Consider the following 24005-nt stretch of genomic DNA (forward strand, 5'->3'; position numbering starts at 1 on the left):
ACAACATTTGGTGATGACTGGCTCTGCTCTTTGTTTGGTCGGCAGGGGTGCAGCTCTCTTATCTGATGAGTTTGAACTTTGAGACCTATGTTTAGATGCTACTCACCAGGGTGCAGAAGACACATTGGCACTGGGTGATGGTGGTCATTTGCTCCAAAGGAAACTCTCCAAGGCACAGCTTACAAGACACCAGTGGGTCCAGGGCCAAATCCCAGGTGGGTCGGTACCTAGCTGTGGTCATGGTTCCTGCTGGAGAGCTGAAACACATAACATGCTGTGTTACAGAAAGGCTACACGCTTTAATACGGCAATACAGACAGCGCAAAGCTTTTAAGCATTGTGAATCCAGACTGGCAACGATAAGTGCATCTTTATTGCCCAGTTGCTAACATACACGGTATCGCTACCAATGTGATGGCCAGCCTTTTAAATGCACATTAAATTAGCCACAGTTTGTACAAAGAAGGTCTGATAGACGGAGTGGTGAAAGGGTCAAGTCCATTTACCCGCCTTTATATTATGTAACCGAAAGCGTGGCCTCGAAGTGCTTTCCGATATACATTCGGGACTGCTTTTCAAATGTAATGGAATGGGAATAAGTCAGGCGGAGCTATTTTTCCTCGTCTGGTGCTGCCGGAGTAAAAAAGCAAAGGGGAAGTAAGTGTGAAGGTGAGGAGAAAAAATAAATCACACTTTCACTCTGCCTACGCTTCTGCTTTTTACAGTTTTCAGGAAAGGGATATTTTTGGATGTCTTGAGTATGAGAGACACAGTGGTTTCTATTTTCTCATGTCGAAGTGGGCTGTTGTGCACTGAGAGGCTTGCGTACCCTTAAGTGTTTACAGGAAATGCTTGTGAGAAACACCCTGGCTTGGCTGCTAAGCAACGTGGGAAGGGGGCACGAGGCAGATACGCTTCATCTGGTGGTGCCTGAAGTATTTATGACAGATTTCTTCTGTAGTTGTGGAAGGAGGCGGGGCAGAAACTTTCAGATTTTATGACGTAGTTGTGCCTTGAGGGATGGTCAGGTATCTTTCACTTATCAGGGGTCGTGCAGTAAAACCATCAGCCAGCGCTGCAAAGGGCAGTGTGACGTGGTGGTTAATGGTGATCTGCTAACTAGAAGGTTGTGGGTTTAACACTCAAAGAAAACAAGGAGTAAGTCATCACAATTGTACACTTAAAGGAATAGTCCGTCTAAAAATAAAAATCCAAGGTGTATATGACCTTTCTCTTTTAGCCAAACCCAGTTGGAGTTATATTAAATAATATCCTGGCTCTTTTCAGCTTTATAATAGCATTGGATAGTGCTCCAACTTTGAAGCTCCCAAAAGCACATCTATCCATCAAAAACTAATTCATCATGGAGTTATTAAGAGAAAAAGCGATGGGTTTTTGTAACGTTGCGCCTTCCGCCTGACCTTAACTCTCTGGTAAACATGCATTTTTTTTAAAGTTTAAAGGAACACCCCAACTTTTTGGGACTTTAGCTTATTCACAATATCTCCCAGAGTTAGATAAGTCCATACTAGGGGTGTCACAATTCTCGATTTTTACTTTTTTTGAAGGAACAGGTTGCTATGCCATTTTTAGACTAGACTTTTATGAAATATAATATCTGACATAGAACCCGAAGATGCCCTGCCATGTTAGTCGTGCTGCCAGTGGAAAAATAAGGTACACGCACATACCTGATAAAACAAAACTTCCTGTCAGATGAACATCTGTCAGTACTTTGCACCTTAAAACGCTTTTACTACCGTCAGACACGATTGTGAGACTATACCCCAATAAGTGATGTTTAAATGCTGTTTTCATAACTCTTAAAGGAATAGTCTACTCATTTTCAATATTAAAATATGTTATTACCTTAACTAAGAATTGTTGATACATCCCTCTATCATCTGTGTGCGTGCACGTAAGCGCTGGAGCGCGCTGCGACGCTTCGATAGCATTTAGCTTAGCCCCATTCATTCAATGGTACCAATCAGAGATAAAGTTACAAGTGACCAAACACATCAACGTTTTTCCTATTTAAGACGAGTAGTTATACGAGCAAGTTTGGTGGTACAAAATAAAACGTATCGCTTTTCTAAGCGGATTTAAAAGAGGAACTATATTTTATGGCGTAATAGAACTTTTGGGAGTACTTCGACTCGCCTGAAAAGTCCGCTCCCCTTCTCACTCTCATAATGGGAGAGGGAGGGTGTTACTGCGCCGAGTCGAAGTACTCCCAAAAGTGCTATTACGCCATAAAATATAGTTCCTCTTTTAAATCCGCTTAGAAAAGCGCTACGTTTTATTTTGTACTACCAAACTTGCTCGTATAACTACTCGTCTTAAATAGGAAAAACGTTGATGTGTTTGGTCACTTCTAACTTTATCTCTGATTGGTACCATTGAATGAATGGGGCTAAGCTAAATGCTATCGAAGCGTTGCAGCACACAGATGATAGAGGGATGTATCAACAATTCTTAGTTAAGGTAATAACATATTTTAATATTGAAAATGAGTAGACTATTCCTTTAACTCTCTGGTAAACATGCATAGTTTATAAAGTTTAAAGGAACACCCCAACTTTTTGGGACTTTAGCTTATTCACAATATCTCCCAGAGTTAGATATGTCCATACTAGGAGTGTCACAATTCTCGATTTGTACTTTTTTTTTGAAGGAACATGCTGCTATGCCATTTTTAGACTAGACTTTTATGAAATATAATATCTGACATGGAACCCCGAACCCTGCCATGTTAGTCGTGCTGCCAGTGGAAAAATAAGGTACACGCACATACCTGATAAAACAAAACTTCCTGTCAGATGAACATCTGTCAGTACTTTACACCTTAAAAACGCTTTTACTACCGTCAGACACGATTGTGAGACTATACCCCAATAAGTGATGTTTAAATGCTCTTTTCATAACTCTTAAGCAACTGAAATAAGTTGTTGTGAAACTTAAACAGATCTCAGTTCAGAGATACGACTGGTCCTGGCACAGACGTCGTTCTGCTGTGCACGCGTGCATGCTCTGTTTTGATTGAGTTCAGCTGAAGGTGGGAGGTGCTTGCTGTTTTTTTTCTCCTGTAAAGAGCAGCTCGCGTGGTGTCTCCTGCATCTGCCATGCTATCTTTTTACTGGCTGTAGCAAGCGAAGTTAATGGAGGTTGACTCGCAGGACTTAACACATGTTTTTTTCCGCTTGCAAGCCGACCGGACGTGACATGGGGGCGTGGCAGCATCGACGATTCCATTTTTTTAATTCGAAGTTCAAAGTTGTGAGTTCATTTCAAAAGATTTCGATTTAAAATCTAAATCGTGACACCCTTAGTCCATACATACCTTTTTCATCTCCGTGCATGCCATAACTCTGTCTGACACACCCACTGCTAGCCTAGCTTAACACCAAGAATGGAAGTAAATGGCTCCATACATATGGTTAAAAGATGGCTGTGTCTCATATAACCTTGACTATACAAATCACAACATACAAATAGGAAAATGTTGGTGTTACTTTGTCATTTATTGGGAGCAGTATGCCATCTGGAGCCATTTACTTCCAGTCTTTGTGCTAAGCTAGGCTAGCAGTGGGTGCGTCAGACAGAGTTACGGGATGCACGTTGATGAAAAGGATATGTATGGACTTATCTAACTCTGGGGGATTAAAGTCCCCAAAAGTCGGCGTGTTGCTTTAAAATTAAGATTGTGCCGATAGACAGTACTATCAGTAGTCAGACTTATGGCCCGATAGCGGGCCTTCATGACGATAGTTGACTTGTTGGCCAATTATAGTTTTAAATTATTATTATTATCATCATTGTTTCACATTAACATGCACACTGCATGCTTTTTCTCGCATATGAGGGCTTGTGGGGTTCTGTTTGTGCGAGACAGCTTGTAATGCTCTTTCTCACACGTGAACTTGTAATGCAGACGACTCAGACTCTTCCGCGCACCGGAGCTTGTAATAAATGTTTATTTGCACTGGAGAGGCGCGCAGGGGTTTTAAACCAGTGAGTGAGTTGTTCCCGCTCCCTGGCATGCAGGAAATTTCAGAACGCCTGGGCATCAATGACGCACTCGGATTAATGGCATCAAGTTTAAAAAGGTTACTATTGTGACAGTGTTGCCAGCTGCCCTAAATCAGGTTCTGTTTTTGTCCACCAATCCAGTGGCTTGTCACAAATGAGTAAAAAACTGAAAATAAATAAATAAATAAATAAGTAAACTATTGCACGGTCCCCAATATTATTGTGTATCGGCAATCTTACAGGCTGACGACAGGATGATCTAACTATGGGGCATATCGTACAACACTATTTAAAATATAAATGTTTCCTTACAAAAAAAAACATATCATTTGGCTTAAAGAAGTAAGTCATATACAACTGGCTTGAGGTTAAACTTTTCAATTTTTTTAAGAAATGCACTTGTTTAACTTTATCAGTGATGATAGAGAGGTTATGAATAACAGACAATCGATTGAAAAAAATGCTTCTAATTGCTTTTTATTTTAAACCCCACACTTCATAGGAAGTCAAAAGGCTTTTATGTCAAGCAAAATCGTTAATCATTTCCACAAACACTTGGCCCGTTTTGGCTTATAAGTCAAATGGTGTTAAGTATTGACGCTTGGTAATGCAGTAATGTGGCTTCCTGTCTCTCAAGAGAGAAGATGCTAAAAAAAGCTGATTTTGCAGGCTGGGGCTTACGTCACTCTCTCTTCAGTCTATCACAACATCTCACTCGTCCACATCTATCCATCTCGATCGCTCTGCCTTTCTCTCTACCACCTCATCTACATGGCCGCAAGAAAACTGCACTCAATAGATATATCATCAAATATAAAAGAGGAAGATTTGTGTTGGCACCTTGAGATACTGTATATAAAGGTTTATATAAAGAACCGAAATATTTAAAGTAGGGATGCATAACGAATAATCACGATTAATCTATAGCAGAATAAAAGTTTTTGTTTACTTCATATATCTGTGTAAAATGTGTATAATAATTAATTACAATATATAATTATACATGTTTTTTTAATATCCTATTACTTAAATATCCATAATTATTATACACAGTTCACACACATGTAAAATAAAGGGATACAAAAGTCACAAATGCCATTACATAAAATTACATATTAGGCAGAATGTTAGGGACTGATAGTCTAATGGCGCTTTTCCATTGCATAGAACTCCACGGTTTAGTTTAGTTTGGGTCGGGTCAGCTTACTTTTGGGAGCTTTTCCATTGGGTGCAGTACGTAGTACCCGATACTTTTTTTCGTACCACCTCGGTTGGGGTTCCAAGCGACCCGAGCTGATACCAAACGTGACGCGAAAACACTGTAGATCACTGATTGGTCTGAGAGAATCGTCACGTCATCGCTATAATGTAAAAGATTAGCTTTACCTGTGCTAGGCTAGCTTGCGCTGTCTCGAGCAAACATGTTGTCATCTGTGCTCTGCAATAAGTTCCCAAACTCCCTTTTAGCGATGAAAAACATCCACAGATTGAGAATCAGGAACACCATAACAGTTTTTTCCAAACTTGCAGTTTGTGGCGGAACATTCGCGATGAGCACGTCAGCATTATATGCTTAAATGCAACTTCAATGAGGCTCAGCTGAGCACCGTCGACTGACGCCGCGGTGTTTGAAATGAAACTGTCACGTGAGACAGCGGTAACGTTAGTGATAAACGCGATGTGCAAACATCTATTTGTGGTGGCCAATTTTAATATTGTGGCGGACTGAGAAATAAATAAATGTATGGGAATGTACAAGGACGCTCTCACTTGTATGATGTCACAGCAGTATGCAGCGCAAATATAACGACACGCCTATAATCCCTCCCACTGCGAAGTGATACCAAACTCGATGGAAAAGCTAACCACGCCAAAGTGAGGTGAGCTGAACCGACCCAAACTAAACTAAACCGTGGGGTACTATGCAATGGAAAAGCGCCATAAGTCACCATTTGCTTTCATTGAATCTTTCACCATACAATGGAAAAAATTGAGACTGGGGCTATCAGTCCCTAACATTCTGCCTAATATGTAATTTTGTGTTCCCCAAATGAACAACAAAAAGTAAACAAATGCTTCACAAACAAACTACATATTTTTTAAATGAAATTGGAAAAAGCATAAGTAATAAACCACCAAATTTCTAATCGATTTCTATTCCTATTACCAGGTTTTTACATTACCGGTTACAGATATTCCATGTGAAACAAGGTGCAATGGGAAAGTTAGTTCACCGAGATGCAATCCTCTGAGCAATTATCACCACCCAACACAGCAACAATAACAACAACAACACAAGCAATCCACAATAACGCAGCCCTCTGAGAACATCTCTGCGCTCATATTTCAGTTACTTATCAGATCACTGAACTGAGAAGAACAATCATTTATCTTGAACTCGGGCGGCAATATGATCTACAGCATCTCAAAAAGTTTCCTATTGTGACTTACACTAACTGACAAACAAGGCAAAGCCTGATTAGTATTATCTCATAAAAAAATCCCATAGTAACCATAACGTCTCCCAAAATAATAAACCACAGTTGTTACAATACATCTGTCTGAAATAGCCCCTTATATATAGTGCACTTGAGGGGCCTGCTATTTTTAGTGGTATTCGAAAACATAGTGGACATTATCAAGTGCACTCATTCAATCCCATGATGCACAGCAATAATTTGTGTATGACCCACATTGTTTAAAGCGATAGTTCACCCAAAAATAAAAATTCTGTCATCATTTACTCACTCTCATGTTGTTACAAACCTGTACAAATTTCTTTGTTCTGATGAACACGAAGGAAGATATTTTGAAGAATGTTTGTAACCAAACCGTTCGTGGACCCCTTTCACTTCCATAGTAGAAAAAAATAATACTATGGAAGTAAATGGGGTCCACAAACAGTTTGGTTACAAACATTTCGTGTTCATCAGAACAAATAAATTTATACAGGTTTGTAACAACATGAGAGTGAGTAAATGATGACAGAATTTTCATTTTTGGGTGACCTATACCTTTAAATTCACTTACTCATTTTCATTAATTCCCTTAAGTCTTGTAGGGACTAGGGATGGGCGATATGGCCTAAAATCCATATTGCATTATACATTGCAGCCTCTTGCAATAGCGATATGTATTGCGATATAATAATTTCAATAGACTCGTTTCAGAACAGGTTATATAGACCCTTACAAAAGCCAAACTGCTAAAAAAGTAAGTAAAAGTAAACCGTTATGGCCAGATTAGTCTTGTTACCTTGTTACTTCTTAGCTGGAACTTTTGCCTGACACACTCTACAGCAGGGGTGTCCAGACTTTTTTGTGTGGTGATCTACTTTTAAGATGATGAAGCCGACAAGATCTATCTGCTAAAAACACAGTTAATTATTTAACACTAAACACTTTAAATGCTTGTGGGGACTATACTGCATATATATTGCATATATATATTGCATGTTTCACAATTACTAGACCATAATGGCAATTTTGCGCGTGGAGCAGCAGTTAACTTATGTAACTTATGGCTTAAATCCAAAAAATAGATGTTGCATCGGTCTTTTTCACGAGTTCCTCTGTTTCGCTGACGCTTTCATCCATGTTTATTCGGCTGCAGCTCGTGGCTAAAGTTCGCGGGTAGATTGTGTCATCAACACGCATTATCGCGATAGTGCAATAGATTGAAAATCTCTATCGTATGCCAATTTTCTATCGTTTATATTGCATATCGTTTATATTGCCCATCCCTAGTAGGGACTAGTGAATGAGGGTATAGGGGCAGGGTTCCCACACCTTAGTTAACTTAAAATTCAAGGACCTTTCAAGGACTTTCTTGGTCCAATACCCTCAAATTCAAGAACTACATTTGGGACACATTTCAAGTGAAAGCAAGGTTACATCATGTTACTTTTAAGATACATTTTTCCCTTTCGAGGGAACTTGCGCTGCGTCACTGCGGTGACACTTAGGGGACGCCTCCAGGTGTAAGTGCGTCTGAATGTATATATCAAATTTAACCAATGGTGAGGCTTAACGACAAATACAGGGTGACGTGGAAGCCAAGAAGTATATCGCTATCTGAAATATTGCCAAAGATGGCGTAACAGGGAAGCAGGAAGTATGGCAAAGGAGACGCAGCGTCTCGTTCCCTTCTCAGGGAACAGCAGTTACATACGTAACCTGAGAAAATTTCATGTGTCAAACACAACTATGCAAAAAAGCATTTTGGTATGAATCAACATTCGCATACAGAAGATAAAAGCATTTAAAGCAAACAGTTTAGCATGATATTATCCTATCCTACAATTTTTTCCAGAAAACTTCTTGCAAAAAATGATTCAAGCACTTTCAATGATCTGTATCTATGTATGTATATTTTCAAAAACTTCCCAGGGCCTTGAATTTTTTTCCCCAGATTCACAAACTTTCAAGGATTCCAAGGACCCGTGGGAACCCTAGGGGACAATTTAGGGCACAGTCTTAGGGTTTAGTTCTAAAGGACAGCCTATATTTTAAGTTATAAAAAAATCATAATAATAAAATGTATTTATTATTATTTTCAGTTAGAATTGAGCGCTACAGATGTCTGAACAATCAAAGATATGGTTGTTTGTAAATCTCTGCCTCAATCCATAAACAGAATACACAATGTTCCCAGACTCGTAAACTATTCTTCTTTCTTATCAACTTCAACAGGCATGTGGTTGGTTTCCACATTATTCTTTAAAAGAAAAGCAGGGCACCATGGGCCCAAGTTCGACTCATTTATCAGAGCATAATATTTCACAATCATAATAACGTAACACTGTGAGCTTTCATAACACTTTCTGACAACATATCCCCATATGAGATTAGCTGGATGCCAACAAACACAATAGACTGTGATAAGAATAGACAGACAGTCATAAACAGACTCATTCAGGGACTTATCAACAATTTTTGCAAAATGAATCCCAGTAAACAAGAAATCCAACCCTCCTCGTTTTCGGTTTACACTTCTGGCCCTTGGGATCTATATGACTCCAAAATTGAATGCATAATTGTAAGAAAAATATAAATTTTTAATAATTCAAATAATGTATCATATTTTTTTCTTTACTTCTAAAATCCTCAACTACACTATTGGCTTGCCTGAAAAATATCACATTTTTATGAAAATTCACATAAATTATGATCTAAATTTGATTTTAATTGTTTATAGATATTGATATAGGTGTGAGGTGTTGAATTCAGGCATTGCGTGTGTGTGCGCGCGCGTGTTTGTGTGTGTGTGTGTGTGTGTGTGTGTGTGTGCGCGAGCGTGTGTGCGCGTGTTTGTGTTTAGGTCACACCCCTTGTTGTGTTATTTTCTGCATTTGTGACTGATTTTATTTGCCAAATTCCACAGAAATGCTCTCTGTGGCAGTCATACCTGTGTGTGTGTGTGTGTGTGTGTGTGTGTGTGTGTGTGTGTGTATGTGTGTGTGTGTTTGTTTGTGTATTTGTGTGTGTTTGTGTGAGCATGTGTTTTTTGCATTGCATTTGTGCACAAGTACCAGGCCTTCATTTCTGTGTCAAAATTTTCAGATTTATAATGGATTTATTGCTATTTATTTTTTTATTGATATATATCATTTTTTTGCATTTCCCATTCACTTTCAATTGGGGTCATATTGACCCCAGGGGATAGATTGATAAAAAAATTTTACATACCTTTAAAACAACCGAATCAAGCCCAGTTTTTTTGTGTATGTAAAGATAGATTATTTAAAAAAAGTCACAAAGTTTTACATCTCTGAGATGAAGGGAACCTTTTTTTAACCAATGAAATGTCGTTTGGGGTCATATAGACCCCAAGGACCGATTGAGGGTTAATGCCTTGAACTTCATATAAAGAACACACAACAATGACAAAAGGTCTGAGCTTCATAGCAGCTTTAATGGACAAGGACCGCCCAAGAAAAGCAACCAATCACATTTTGGCTTTGATTTAAGTAAAAATGGATGTAATTGTCAAGTATGGTAGCCCATACTGAAATTGTGACCTCTGCATTTACCCATCCCAGTGAGTAGTGAACACACGCACTGTAAATCACAAACACCCAAAGCAGTGGACAGCTATCACTGCAACACCCGGGAGCTATTGAGGGAAACGTGCCTTGCTCAAGGGCACCTCAGGCACCTGTCAGTCACGAAACTCAAACCAGTGACCTTCAGGTAACTAGTCCGGCTCTGGTGGACAGTTGAGGACACATGCCTTTTTGGAAATTCTGTAAATTCAAATGTTCAAAAATGTTCATCCAATGGTTTGTTGGCATGATGGCTAGCTTAACTATTATTTCCTGTTCTTTATAGCAAGATTTTCTTATAAAAAGTAACTTTACATGTGATTTATTGTTCCAAATGTGATTTATTGTTCTAACGTGTAGAAAAAGAACAAGAGAACGTTCATTAAACACTTGTTTCCGACGGCAGGCTGTGTTGGGGCTCACACTGAGGTAGTAAATAAGCACTGAATTTGTCTTTGTGTAAAGGTCATTTCTAGTTTCCTGTAAAAATGATATACTCATTAATCCGCCATGTGTGAATGCCAAAATAAACATTCAACAAGCTCAATAAAGGTTTAATAAGAGCTCAGGCTTCAAACACTAACAATAGAGAATGCAGTAGCTTTACACATAAGGTTGGTTTGTCTTTAGATGAGTCACTTGTGAGATTATTAAGGTATTTTTCTTTGAAACACAGGAGGCTTTAGCAGAGATATTAAATCAAAATTGAGCAAGTATGGTGGCACAAAATAAAACGTGGTGATTTTTTAAGCGAATAAAAATGAGAACTATATTGTATGGCGGAACAGCACTTATGGCGCTTTTCCATTGCATAGTAAAATATTGAAAAACGGTGGTGTTTTCCTTTTAAGTTAAAATCTCAATTTCATCTCATTGGCTTTAAATAGAAACAACTGAGATATTAGAGACACTCACGGTAGGATGACAAACGAATCAATAAAGGCAACTGAAAGTTCATGACTACACCTTTTAAATACCCAGAAGGACAATGTAATGACAAAAGCTTTCAGACGGTCAAGGAAGATCACAGATGTTACGGTTCCACCATCGTTTATTAGCCCTTACAAAAGACCCACTTTATTACCCAAAGGGACTGAGCACTCTTTTATTTTTGACATCATCTTTCTAAACTTCGGGATCCCAGAGGTGAAACCCTCCAAGCGAGCAAGAACAATTATCTTCAGCCTTCATCATAGTGATGAGAACTGAACTCTACTATTGCTTTATTCATCTTGATATCTCAGTGATCACCAAGGGTTATTTTTTAGTTCAGTGAGTCAGACAAGGCTACAATAACAGTCTTGCATACAAATACAGACCGGTGGCAGTCTTTAACCCTGGCATGCGTCATGAATGACACCAACACCATCAGTCTCTTTTCCAAAGAAACCTCCTTGAACGTCACGGGCAAGATTAATAGTCAGCTCTTTGGAAAGGATTATTGTGGTGTCTCTCTACAGTATGTGACTAGGATGAGATCCGTCCAAACCGTTCTGTAGAGATGTCCATTTCTTTATCCAATTTTTAGCTTTGGCATAAAATCCAACCTGCTAGTAGATGTTTTTTAATATAATCTTTAGCTAGCTGAAACTGATAATTGCCCGGTCTAAACTAGTTTAGATGAATTACCAGCTGGTGGTAGCCTGGGTGCCAGCCGATCTTAGCCCCGCCCACAACATTTTGAGAACGGGAAGATCGGTCTGGGGTTTCTCCGTTGAGGAGCTACTATGCTAGACCCAAAGCTGGTCGAACCAATCAAATTGTCAGGGCGGGCTTTATACGATGATGGACAGATGATCAACAGTAACGTAATGAACCACGTCACCAAAGAGCGCGTGTGTTGAATCTGTTTACAACGAAATGGTATGGCTGCCGCTGTAGAATTCAGATGTGTGGATTCTGACATTGAGTCTGTTCTAAAAGATATTGACAGAGCATTGATTTTAAAAGAGGAACAGAGAAACGCGAGCAAGGCATTTGTTGATGTTTTTGCCGTCCTTCCTACGGGATTCTGCAAAAGTTGATCGCAACTGAAATTGGTATCACGGCGATGCAACTCGGCGTGCATGACAAGATGGATATAATTAGCGGTCGTTGCCAGCTTCTTTTCGGAAGCCCGGAATCATGGTTGCTGAATAAGTGGAGGGACATGCTAGGCTCCAATATTTTCAAGCCAACGTAATGGGTATCGTCGTGGATGAAGTTCACCTAACATACAAATGGTAAGAGATAGTCTTACTGTATGACTTAGTAAATACTTAATGTTGTGATATAAACCAAATGTTGTAAACATAGTAGGTGTTGATGTACGTTCGCTAACTCAGACTTAATATAATCACAATGTTAGTGTCATTGTAGCGAAATAACTAGCAGTTCGGTCAGGCTGCAAAAGACGTAATTTCAACATACGTCACACACTCTGTTGCTCTGATTGGTCGTAGGTCTATCCATTTGAGCGCAGAGGCATTTTTCGGTTGAGACACGCCTCATAATTATAGCTCAATGGAGAGGTATCAGACTCAAATTCTGACTAGAATTGAATATGACAACGTCAGGCTAAGCTGGTGGGGCTGCAGATAGGCCATCTTGGGCTGGTATACCTTAGCTAAGCTGGTGAAGATCTGGCTGAACTGGTTAACAATGGTCCAAAACAAAGTTTGAAGTGGTTGATCCCCACTGCCCCATGTGTGAGGCTTAATCACCCCAAACCAAACCAGAAATGTGCTTCATTTTAAGTGGCTATTATCAGAGCGATTCACAAACTGCAATTGACACTAAGTGAATACACATACGTCTGGTTGGGAATCAATCAGATGGAACACAGTTAATTGGTATGACCAGTTTATCCAGCAGTATAAGCTGAAAACAATGTGCTTAAATTATGTCGCTCCATCAGTAGTATTTTACTGTTATAAAAACTAATTCACGAGGAAGTGACACATGTGACCCCGTCTTTAAAATGCAGGCTAACGTCTAATAATCTAATTATGAGATTAGCACCATCAACGTTTGATTTCAATAATTGATTTCACTTTAATTAACCTTACAGATTTCAAGGTCACAAAATGTTCTTTACATAACAGTATGATTTTATACTGAGTTTTTACAGACTAATTTTTAATAGATCAAATTTTCAGATTTCGGTGCAGGAATATCTTGTCTCATCAGTTTATATCATGTAAAGGTCAACCTGATAGAATGAGAACGCTTCTCTATTAAATATCCACGTTACTCTGTCTACAGATGGTCTGTAAAAATGTTTCCCAGTTTGATTACAAGAACGCTATTATCTACAAAGATGAATAATTAAAGCAGAAATGCAACACTGAAACGTTTTAATTTCACTTTAGTGTGAAGGCTAAGACAAAATAACACTAAATTAGATCTAAACAGACATCTTCCATCATATAAGCCATACACACCATCAGTGGCGGCGCCAAGGGGGGTCTTGAGGGGTCTTAAGACCCGCCCAAAAAACGCCTTGACCCCCCATTTGACCCCCCACCCTCTTCCTGATTTAATATATACATATATATATCCGGGATAAATATTTAAAAATGTTTCTCTACGCAGAACAATAATAAAGAATAATATTTTTCGACATAAAAAATATATAAACATAAAAATCACTGCGATGCACTGTGACTCATGAACGTCGCTGCGTCATTGCGTCGCTGCGTCATTGCGTTCTGCTGTGAGCCCGCTAGAGCTGCTACGCTAAAGCTAGCTTCAAGCGGAAAATGGATCGCTTTGTCATACCTCAGAAAAAAATGAGAGCAGACGGAAATTTAAGGACTGAAAATATACCCGTTGCCGTGGATGAAGAGCCGTGCTTGCTTATAGAAACAGAGGACAACAAGGAATTGGAGGAGGAGCAACTCGCAGCCTCCAAGGCGGGGGAGACAGGTGAGCAGATAGAAAAAAATGGCGCCTCATCGAGCGCTGCAGCGGGCACGGATGGTGAGAATCCTGGCGGCGGAGTGGATTTAACGGGGGATTTAAGCCATGGCCCAGCCGAGAAACCAAGACAACCTCAACTTAAAGCATACCCGCGTTGTTCTTTTGGATCGCAGGGGCAGCTAGCATCCAGGAGTTTTAGTTATTACACACTGCAAAAAATGACTTTTTTACTTCAGTAAAAAATATCTTAAAATTCTTAAATTAAAAATGTATTTTCTTGATGAGTAAAATTACCTAAGAAAATAGTTTTCTAATTTTTACGGAAAACAAGACAAAATTATTAAGTAAGAAAGTAATTTCTTCAACTGGACAGAAGAAGGGCAATCAAAAGAGAGTATGAGAATAGATACTATATTGTTTTCTGTCATGGGTATGGCTATGGCAGTTATAGTTTGAGCGTATTGTTTGTTAACTGGAATTGATTAATTAATAAAAACAAATTGGTTCATATGCTGTGTTGTTTTTGTTGTTAAGTAGCAGTAATATGCCATTATTAGCCTTGTCCACTGTATTTTTTGTTGGTTTTCATGAGACCCCCCTTGAAATGACTAGGACCCCCCATTGCCCCCCCAATCAAAATTGTCTGGAGCCGCCACTGCACACCATTTGTGCCTTTGGGGGTTAGGAAGAACCAATAAATATAATAACCAAATATTTTTCTTTAAATATGAAGAAGTGCAATTGTTCACGTTTGTGTATAACAGATTCCAGTTACACAGAATTAAGTATTATGGTGCAAACAACCAAAAATGTGATGTCCACATATAAACACACAAGGAGTGTGACAATTTATCTGTGGAACACATATTTCTATTGACAGATACATTCAAACAGGTTACCGAAAGTCCGAGGTTATCTGGGAATGTTTTTGTGTCTTAAAAACACATTAGTAAATTACAAGATGAAAATAAAGTGAAACACCTACAACTTAATCCATGAAAAATAATTGTTACATTTTGAATTTCAGATAAATATGAAAGTGAAACATTTAGCCAACACAATTGAGCATGCCAGCTCCTCAACAAAAATATATGTCTTGTCAACGGTTACACTGGAAACACAAATAAGATGGGAAAGGTACAGAAGTCGCCTATAGCAAAGCTGTAAATCACAGATGATCGGGACAGAATTCACTTGCATGTCTAAACTGGTCCCCCTCACGTTTTCTTTAGCAAACACAGCTTTACAAAAAACGCATGCATTCACTGCATCACAAGGCATGCACTGCAAAAATGACTTTCTTAGTATTTTTGTCTTGTTTTCAGTAAAAATATCTAAAAATTCTTAAATTAAGATGTATTTTCTTGATGAGCAAAATGACCTAGGAAAATAAGTATATTAGTGCTTTAAACAAGCAAAAAAATCTGCCAATGGAATAAGAAAAAAAATTCTTGAAATAAGTTTACTTTTTTTATAAACGCTTAACTCAAGAATTTTTTTCTTATTCCATTGGCAGTTTTTTGCTCATTTTAAGCACAAATTCGCTTTTTTCTATAAACTAGACTTATTTCAGGTCATTTTGTTGATCAAGAAAATACATCTTAATTTAAAAGTTTTTAGATATATTTACTGAAAACAAAATACTTAGTAAAAAAATGTCATTTTTTGCAGTGTGTACATTTACCCTGTGATTGCACAAGCTGAGTGTCTAAAATCTAAACTTTATTATATTATAATTTATTATAATCTACACCAAAAGCTCTATTTGAACAGGCACTCAATGTTCTGTCACATTAAACTGCTGCACCGCTGTGTTCATCAAGTCACTAACTGCTTTAATATTTTGACTCTCAAAGAAAGAGCCTGGCTTCACAAGTCTGCTTGAAGTCATACAATGCCTTTCAAACGTTTACAGTCGCTTCACTTTGTCAAAAACTTAAACTTAAAAATCCTTTATCAGAAGGACATTCATATGCTTGAATGTTTGAAATAATTTTGGTAGACAAAAATATGTTCATTTTATTATATTTTTGAAAAATGACTTTGTAAAAATATAGTTGAAAAAGTATCTCAAGGTTATTCCTCAGGAAGCTGGATGATAAAATGACAAAAAACTACTTTTTCAACAAACTGGTGCATCACTAGTGCAAAATTGCCACTTTGTAGGTGTGAGCAGGTGCCGTTTTTGGGGTGTGTTTTAAAAATGCAAACGAGCTGATCTCTGCACTAAATGGCAGTGCCATGGTTGGATAGTGCAGATTAAGGGGTGGTATTATCCCCTTCTGACATCACAACGGGAGCCAAATTTTAATCACATATTTTTCACATGCTTGCAGAGAATGGTTTACAAAAACTAAAGGGGATCGCACACCGGCCGCGCAGCTCAGCGCCGCGCCGTTCTAAAAAAATCTAACACACTGCTTTCTATGAGTATACGCACACCGGCGCCGCCAGGTGGCGCCTGTCCGCGCCGCCCAGCTGTGACTCAGGAAGTTGTTCAAATTCCTGTCGCGCCACACAGCGCCACTCACATAGTTTAACATTAAATAACATCATATTTGTCCCAAATCATTAAGGATTAACATTGGCTGCTAACGTATATTTTGCATTTTGAAGTAGACGCTATCTGACGAGGTTGCGCTATTTAATGTGCACTTCCGGTTTACAATACCTCCGAGTTGTCCTAGACGCGACTCGACACGGCGCGGCGCTGAGCTGCGCGGCCGGTGTGCGATCCCCTTAAGTTTCTGGGTTGACCTTTTTCACATTTTCTAGGTTGTTAGAAGAACTGGGGACCCAATTATAGCACTCAAACATGAAAAGTCTGATTGGGGATGATATGTCCACTTTAATTATTGTCTACAAAGAGTGTTGCACCATTTTTTCATTTAGTGTAATTTTTTATTATAAGTTGCACCTTCTTTCTTTGATTTGATTGAGTATCTCTTTTGTATATAAAACTCTACACTTGTCAGAAAAATTGTCAAAAAATGGTCCCTAGCAGTCCAAAGTACCCTTTCAAAAGTACACCTTTGCACTTTTATGGTGCATTCACACCAGCCACGGTAGAGGCGGCAAAAACGCGCTATTCGCGCAGAGTTGGACGCTTGAACATTTGAGTTTACTCGCTTCATTTGTGCCTGAAATTCTAGTCATTCGAGACATTCATGAGAAAATTCGCATCATGGGAGGGGCTCTGCGACTCCGCTGAGACTCCGCTCGCTTCCTGTAATCACGTCACTACCACAGCAAGTTCCTGATTGGTTAACGCGGCGTGGAAATCCGCCGAAGTTCAGATTTTTCAACTCACGCGTTTCCTGCGGCAACCCTCAATTTGCGCGAAACGCCCCATCCGTGCCACGCCTACCATGCATACCACAACGCAGGATGCGTCTTTGCATTGACTTAGCATGTAAATCACTCGCGCTTGCCAACTCTACTCCGTCTTGTGTTAACCCTGCATAACCGTGGGTTCACAATAGCCGTGTTTGAGGCGTCAAATTTGTGTCTACCGCGTCTAGTTTGTAGCTTGAACATTTTGAGTTTACTCGCTTCATCCATGCGTGAAATTCTAGTCATCGGGACAATCAAGCGGAAATTCGTGTCATGGGAGGGCCTTTCATAGGTTTCTGCGACTCCACTTCATGTAATCACGTCACTAGAGTAAACTCCTGATTGGTTAACGCAGCACATTTTTCCTCCAATGTTCAAATGTTCCAACTCACGCCTTTCCCGCGGCAATGCTTAATTCGCACCATTCACGCAAACTAGACGCGGGAATGAGCCGGAATCACATCCACGCCGCTCTAAACGCCTCATTTGCACCGCGAGACCTCCACACGCGCGTCAACGCGTCTTTACATGGACTTAACATTGAAATTAGAGCCCGACCGATTTATCGTTTTGCCGATTTTATCGGCCGATATGAGCATGTCGCAGATATATCTGTATCGGCGTATAAGCCGCAGATATGCGCCGATATGAACGTTTGTTACAGAACACATTAAATGCATTTGAAAGATGTAAGTACTTGTTTGTCCAGCAGAGTGCGCCATACTGGTTGCTAATGGCGACCCAGATCACTCACTGTAGTGACACCAGCCAATCCCCCACCCCCTTCCCTTCAGTCAGTCTCTCAGTTCAGGTGGCATGAAAGCAGGCACGCAGTGTCTTCTTCACAACATTGTTACACCTGGTATTAAGACGCGCTTTGGTCGATTGGATTATAAATGGACAAGAGAGACGCATTCCCGCTTACATTTGGTGTTTTTAATCCGTCTCTTTGTCGACTTGCGAGTTAAAACGCAAGCGGGAGAAATGACGCGAGACGGAGAAATGACATGTTTAAACTACGCGCAGCCGTGCACTTATATATCACTATATGAGATTACTGCTGCTTGTGTTGTTAGGTAACATGCTCATTTCAGAGCAATTGATTCAATAAGCTCGCGCAACTCTACACCCTTGCTAAATAAAAGAGGCGGAGCGAAGACGCTTTATTTTTATAAAAGTCTAAAGTTTGCACGGAACCCTGGGTTTGTGTTATAAAAACGTTTTGCACAACATTAAACATAGTGTACATTAGTATGTGCTCCGTCAAGCATTGTCTTCGTAACTGTGAGTGGCTAACTTTAACTAATTTGTGAAGAACACAACTTACTGTAAAGCTAATATTAATCAATGACTTCATAAGTTTCTCTTTATAACGTTCTCGTCAAAACTGCAAATGATGCAAGTTTTATGTATTTTGTTCTCTTTGTGTTTTAAAGTTATTTATAATAAGTCAAGTTTACTGTTTAGTGCACTGATATCCAACTAATTTTGGATAATAAAGTTTATTGTTAACTTCTTGCCTATAGTACACATCTTTGTCACATCAATATAAGTGTTGGATCACCACATTTGTGAGTGATCACCACATATGTGAGTGATCATTGCATTGCATTGTATTTATTCATATACAGTATATTATGTTAAAGTATATAGTGTATTCTATGTACAGTACTTTAGTATAATATACTGTAGTATATACTGAACTATAATATACACATAAAGAATATCGGCCGATATATCGTTATCAGTCTTTTTTTACTCCCTAATATCTGTATCGGCATTGGCCCCAAAAAACGCATATCGGTCGGGCTCTAATTGAAATCACCTGCGCTTGGCGCCTTTACAGCAGCTGATCTGTAGGGCTGGACCAGAATATTCGAATATTCGTTCCGTGGGTTCACATTCGATTTTCAATTTTGAGATTCGAATATATATATATAAATATTTTTACAGCGTTAATGCAGAGCTTTTGCCAAGCAGAAAGTGCGCTTCACGCTCCTGCTCTATAGGTGGCGCAGAGAGACCAACATCCATAGCCAACAGCCACCAAACCCCACCAGTAGAAGAGATCGCCTCGAATGTAAAGCACGCTTCCTGCTTTGGCATTCACGCTAATAGTGTTGTAAATAACGTTCAGTTTCTTGCAAAAACTGATTGATTTGCTTCACAAGACGTCAAAATGTCACACGGAGTTATAATGGATTACTTTTGTATTGGATATATATGCTTTAGCTCTTAAAGTGTGCGGATCGGTTGAATTGCATAACGGAGCACTGGGGTTTCTGCAAAATATCTTCTATATTGTTCTACTGATGAAAAAACATATTGGATGGTGTAAGGGTTATAAATAAACTTGATTTTGAAAGTATGCTACTGTTTTATTAGTTTGTTGAGCTTAGTTCATTTATTTTCGTTGTTTTATTTAAATGGGCTACCCTTTACGATGTCAGTAATTACTGTGCTGCTAATTTCTGATACAGGAATGTTTGTTTGTTAGAAAAATTTTAGGCTACCTTATTAAAAGTATTGCTCTTGTGTTTTGTTTCACTAATGCTGTTCTCGCAGGACGCGTGACAGGCACGCCGCTTCCAGCTTGCGCTGTTCTGTAGTATTTTTAAAGTTTATTAATTCTAAACTTGTCACATGTCCATATTGCACACAAAAAAGGCACTACACTCCCTTTGGTCCGCAGCAACACATCCGCCACATAATAAAACTGTAGACAGACAGCCGCATACACACACAGAGAGATTCCTGCCTTTATTAAAGAGAAAAATATGTTTTGCCCCTCCTTCCGAAGCTTCGAATATTCAATTTGATTTCTACTAGAGCTTCGAAGCTCAAAAAATGGTATTCGGAACAGCCCTACTGATCTGAATGCAGCATAAAAGTTCATGTTAGTACCTCAGAGTACATATTGGCATATTGGTACCAAAGACTGCACATTAGTACCTCAAAAGGCAAATTCACACTGGTCTAACAAACGCCAACGTCAGCTGGAGTCTGTTGGGTCAGTGTGAAACCCTTGTTGGCAGTTTGTTGGTTGTTGTTGGACCAGTGTGAATTTGGCCTAAACATATACATACTGTATATGTACCTAAATGGTACATATGAATACCTTCTCTAAATGGTACTGCCCCAGAGACCATTTTTTACTGACAGTATAGGCAAAAGAATGGCAGGTTTTGATTGAATTTGGATGTTTTTAGTAAAAAAGAATGGTTACTGAGTCATCCAAAATAGCCTTGAGGTAAACTTAACCAGTGAAATTTTAATACAAATTAACAGGCTATCAATAACACAGCATGAATCATAAATCATGTATAAAATTTTACCAAATCGAGTTAAAAAGAAAAACATTAGCTTGGTTCAAAATATGGAGCAGATTAATTTATTTCTATGACTCAACTGTTGCTAAAGTAGTGCCTCAATTAACATCGTGGTGGTCCAGTCATTTGGATGATGCTGTGCAGTATCTGCATAGATTTGCAGTACTCACTGCCTGATGAGTTCACACTTTACCATCAAGCTATTAACATGCAAATGTCTCATTATATCACCAACCACATGTGGCAATGCTTGATACTCTAGGGTGGGCGCGAGCTTTCAACTTGAGTGGCTACCGACTGTGAGAACTGAATGAATAAAAATGTCTGTCACCCAGGTAAGCCATGGTTTAAATTTGTGGCAAGCTCATGAAAAGGTCAACCATTTTACACATCCATAAAGTCATAAACCAACATTATTGTTAGAGACCAAAAGAAGGATTGACAAACTTTTTCAGTGTTTTTCAGTTTCAGTCCAATTAAAGGTGCCATTTGTAATAATTGAGGTAAAAGATTTTTAAAAATTAGCTACACGCATCAAAAGAATGAGAAGAAATAAGGGCAAAGATGTCATTAAAAAAATGACAAGGTATAGTGCTGCAGAAATATCAATCTGAATTAGCATGCTAAATTACTAGCTACAGCCCGACTGGTGTTGTAATACCAGTTTCGACCATGGGAGGCGGTATGCGGGTCACGCACATAACCGCCAGCCAAACTGCAATACACGAATAAGTCGCATGTATGGGAGTACAGCCCTCTACTACTACCGCTGCGTTCGAAAACTAAGGCTCAGAGATATGCAATTCGGACAGCCATGGATTCGGACATGCCTTGATGCCTTCCTGCCTTGCAATAGGGTTTTCGGACGTATTTCAGGTCAGGGAAGAGAGCGGAAGAATGGCTAAAGCAAGAGACATTTACCACTACCACAACCATTTGCTGCAGGGAACAACGCGCTCGGAATCACAAATTAAATATGATAAATAAAGGAACCAAACCAGAGTAAATACTGGCACTGCTTTTCCTCGCTGGAGACAACTAATGGACATGAAAGAAATGAGGTTCGACTCCGAAATGACAACATTTCTTTTCGATTGGCAAGTAAGATGCTGTTAGTATTTCGCTAGAAGTTCACTTATAATAGGCATTGCGATAACCTATGCTCAGCTTGTACATGAACTACGGCTTTGTGCAGTAAATGTGGCTCCATCTGAAAGCAGCTGGTGGCGATTCACTTTTAATCAAGAAACCGGCTTCACTGACGAGAAGCGCAATGACTGTCGCATGCAAATTATCGCGCATCTTTAGCTGTTAGCGTTTAATAGTTAGCTCTACCCACGGATCCGATCCGGTTTTCACCCGTTATCTACCAAGCTGATGCTAAAATGTAACATTAGCTAAGAAGCTTGAAATGTCTTCGATGATAATGAACACCAAATGGACGCACGAAACGTAGCGGAAAACATTGCAATTTTAATGAGACCGAATGTTTTTTTTGTGACTAATGATAACTTAGTTGCTAATGTAAATCAAACTTGATATATGCTGCTAAATTTGCAGCTGCTAAATTAAAATAGACCAACTCACTTTCTGGAGGTATACTGCCCCCGTCTGTTTGGAGTGTGGAGTATAAATTGATTTTTTTTTGGCGGACATTTTAAATGGTCCCTTTAACCACTACAGTACAAATATAAAGCATCAAACCCCAAGGTTATACACTAGCATATAAAGGACTTGTGATGTCATTAGCCAATCGTTTTTGTGATGACATTATTTTCCTGTTTCAGCTGAATGGCTCAAAAAAGCCTAAATTGCAAAGCTCAGTGCCCATGAGCAATGATGGCAGATGTTAAACTGCGTACTTTCGGCGAGGTTGTGTGCCAACTGCGTATTCCTGGCAAATTAACTTTAAAAAAAAACTGTTTGTGCATGTGTAACTTTTAAACACATAACTACTGGTATTCTTTTACTCTGCAATTCGGTTCAGATTTGAACCCAGCTGAGGTCACCTTCTACCCTGAGCCAGACAGTCTAGTAAGTGTCTGAATTATAAAGCGTTCTCTATCTCAACCACAGCTGGTAGGCTGCAACAATGCTACTTTGATAAATGGCGCCTGGCTAATAGTGAAAACATGGTATGTCATGAAAAAAGCAGGATTGCGTAGAATTTAATACAGAAGAAGCCCTACTGCTTATGGTGAAAATGTCGCCTTGAGCAAGACAGATTTGAACAAGGAGGTATTCCGTGGTAACTAATGTGTTTTTTTTAACATTAATGAATTTTATGGTAAATATATAATATTTGACTGGAAAAGATTATTGTAGTTTATTATTTATTATTAGTTGGTACGGCAATAAGTTCCTGAGTTAAATAAAAGGCCTGTTGTCATAGTGCCTCTTGTAATTCAATTGCAAAATGGTCCCTTTATCTCAGAACTTACACATTACGAATTGTTGACAACGGCTCAACAGCTTTAAGGTGTTCAGTAATGCATTTAGCGAATAAAATATATGTGTGCGTGGGCTGACAAGGTCAAACAAGGCCATTTTATGGTTAAAAATATAGGATGCTTATCTGCCAAGCTTTAAAACACATTAAGAAAGCCAGCCACTGTCTTTATGGATTTCCTATAAACAAATCAAGGCAAAAAGTGTGGTGTGAAAGTTTCTAAGTCATGTACATTAAATGCAAGGACCAGGAAGAGATATTAAATGGTCGATAGGCAAGGTGAAGCTATTTAGAGTTTAAAGTTACAAATTGTTGTAACAAATCTTACTATTGTCTTGTTGGAATAGACAGTCTGGAATCATACCATACACAGCCTTCTAGCTAAACCACTTGCCCAACATTTATGTATTTAAGCAAATATTTTATAAGCAAATGACTACATTTAAATTTTGCCAGTGCAGCTGGATCACCACAAACCAACTTTCTAAAATAAATGCATTGCCAGTTTGGTGAATCAGAGAGCGGCCTAGTTCCTGTTTTTCTGTTTGTTATGACTTAACTCATTTATCTAATCTCAGTATGATTTACATTTTTTTCTGGTGAAAAAATAAGATTATGTCACATTTAGAACACAGGCCATTAATGGTATTGTTTATAGACTGATCCCCACCCCATCACATATTTGTGATACAGTATACAGTATATGGGCACATAAATGTTCATCTGTCAAGGCTAAAATGCACAACAGGACTTGGCATTCTCCAAAAGACAAAATTTTTGGTCAGTGTCAGTCACTTAAATGCATTGTTATCCTACAAATTCAACTTTAGATAACACACCCATCAGATAAGGGTTCTGCTCTAATGTAAACAGACCACTACAATCACGTAAGCCCTTCTCTAAACATTTTTGGTCTTTGAAA

At 38.9% G+C, this 24005-nt stretch overlaps 1 protein-coding gene across 1 annotated transcript in view; it reads right to left on the reverse strand.

Annotated features, from left to right (window-relative positions):
- Window positions 1-24005, reverse strand: part of LOC141362511 (probable E3 ubiquitin-protein ligase RNF144A-A) — a 59843-nt gene that overhangs the window by 32169 nt on the left and 3669 nt on the right. Inside the window, exon 2 of the mRNA XM_073864707.1 lies at window positions 107-257. Coding sequence (XP_073720808.1) covers window positions 107-241 — 135 coding nt within the window. The 5' untranslated portion in view covers window positions 242-257. The remainder of the gene's footprint in view (window positions 1-106; window positions 258-24005) is intronic.

Source organism: Misgurnus anguillicaudatus, unplaced genomic scaffold, assembly GCF_027580225.2.
Source record: "Misgurnus anguillicaudatus unplaced genomic scaffold, ASM2758022v2 HiC_scaffold_28, whole genome shotgun sequence".
NCBI classification, from domain to species: Eukaryota; Metazoa; Chordata; class Actinopteri; order Cypriniformes; family Cobitidae; genus Misgurnus; species Misgurnus anguillicaudatus.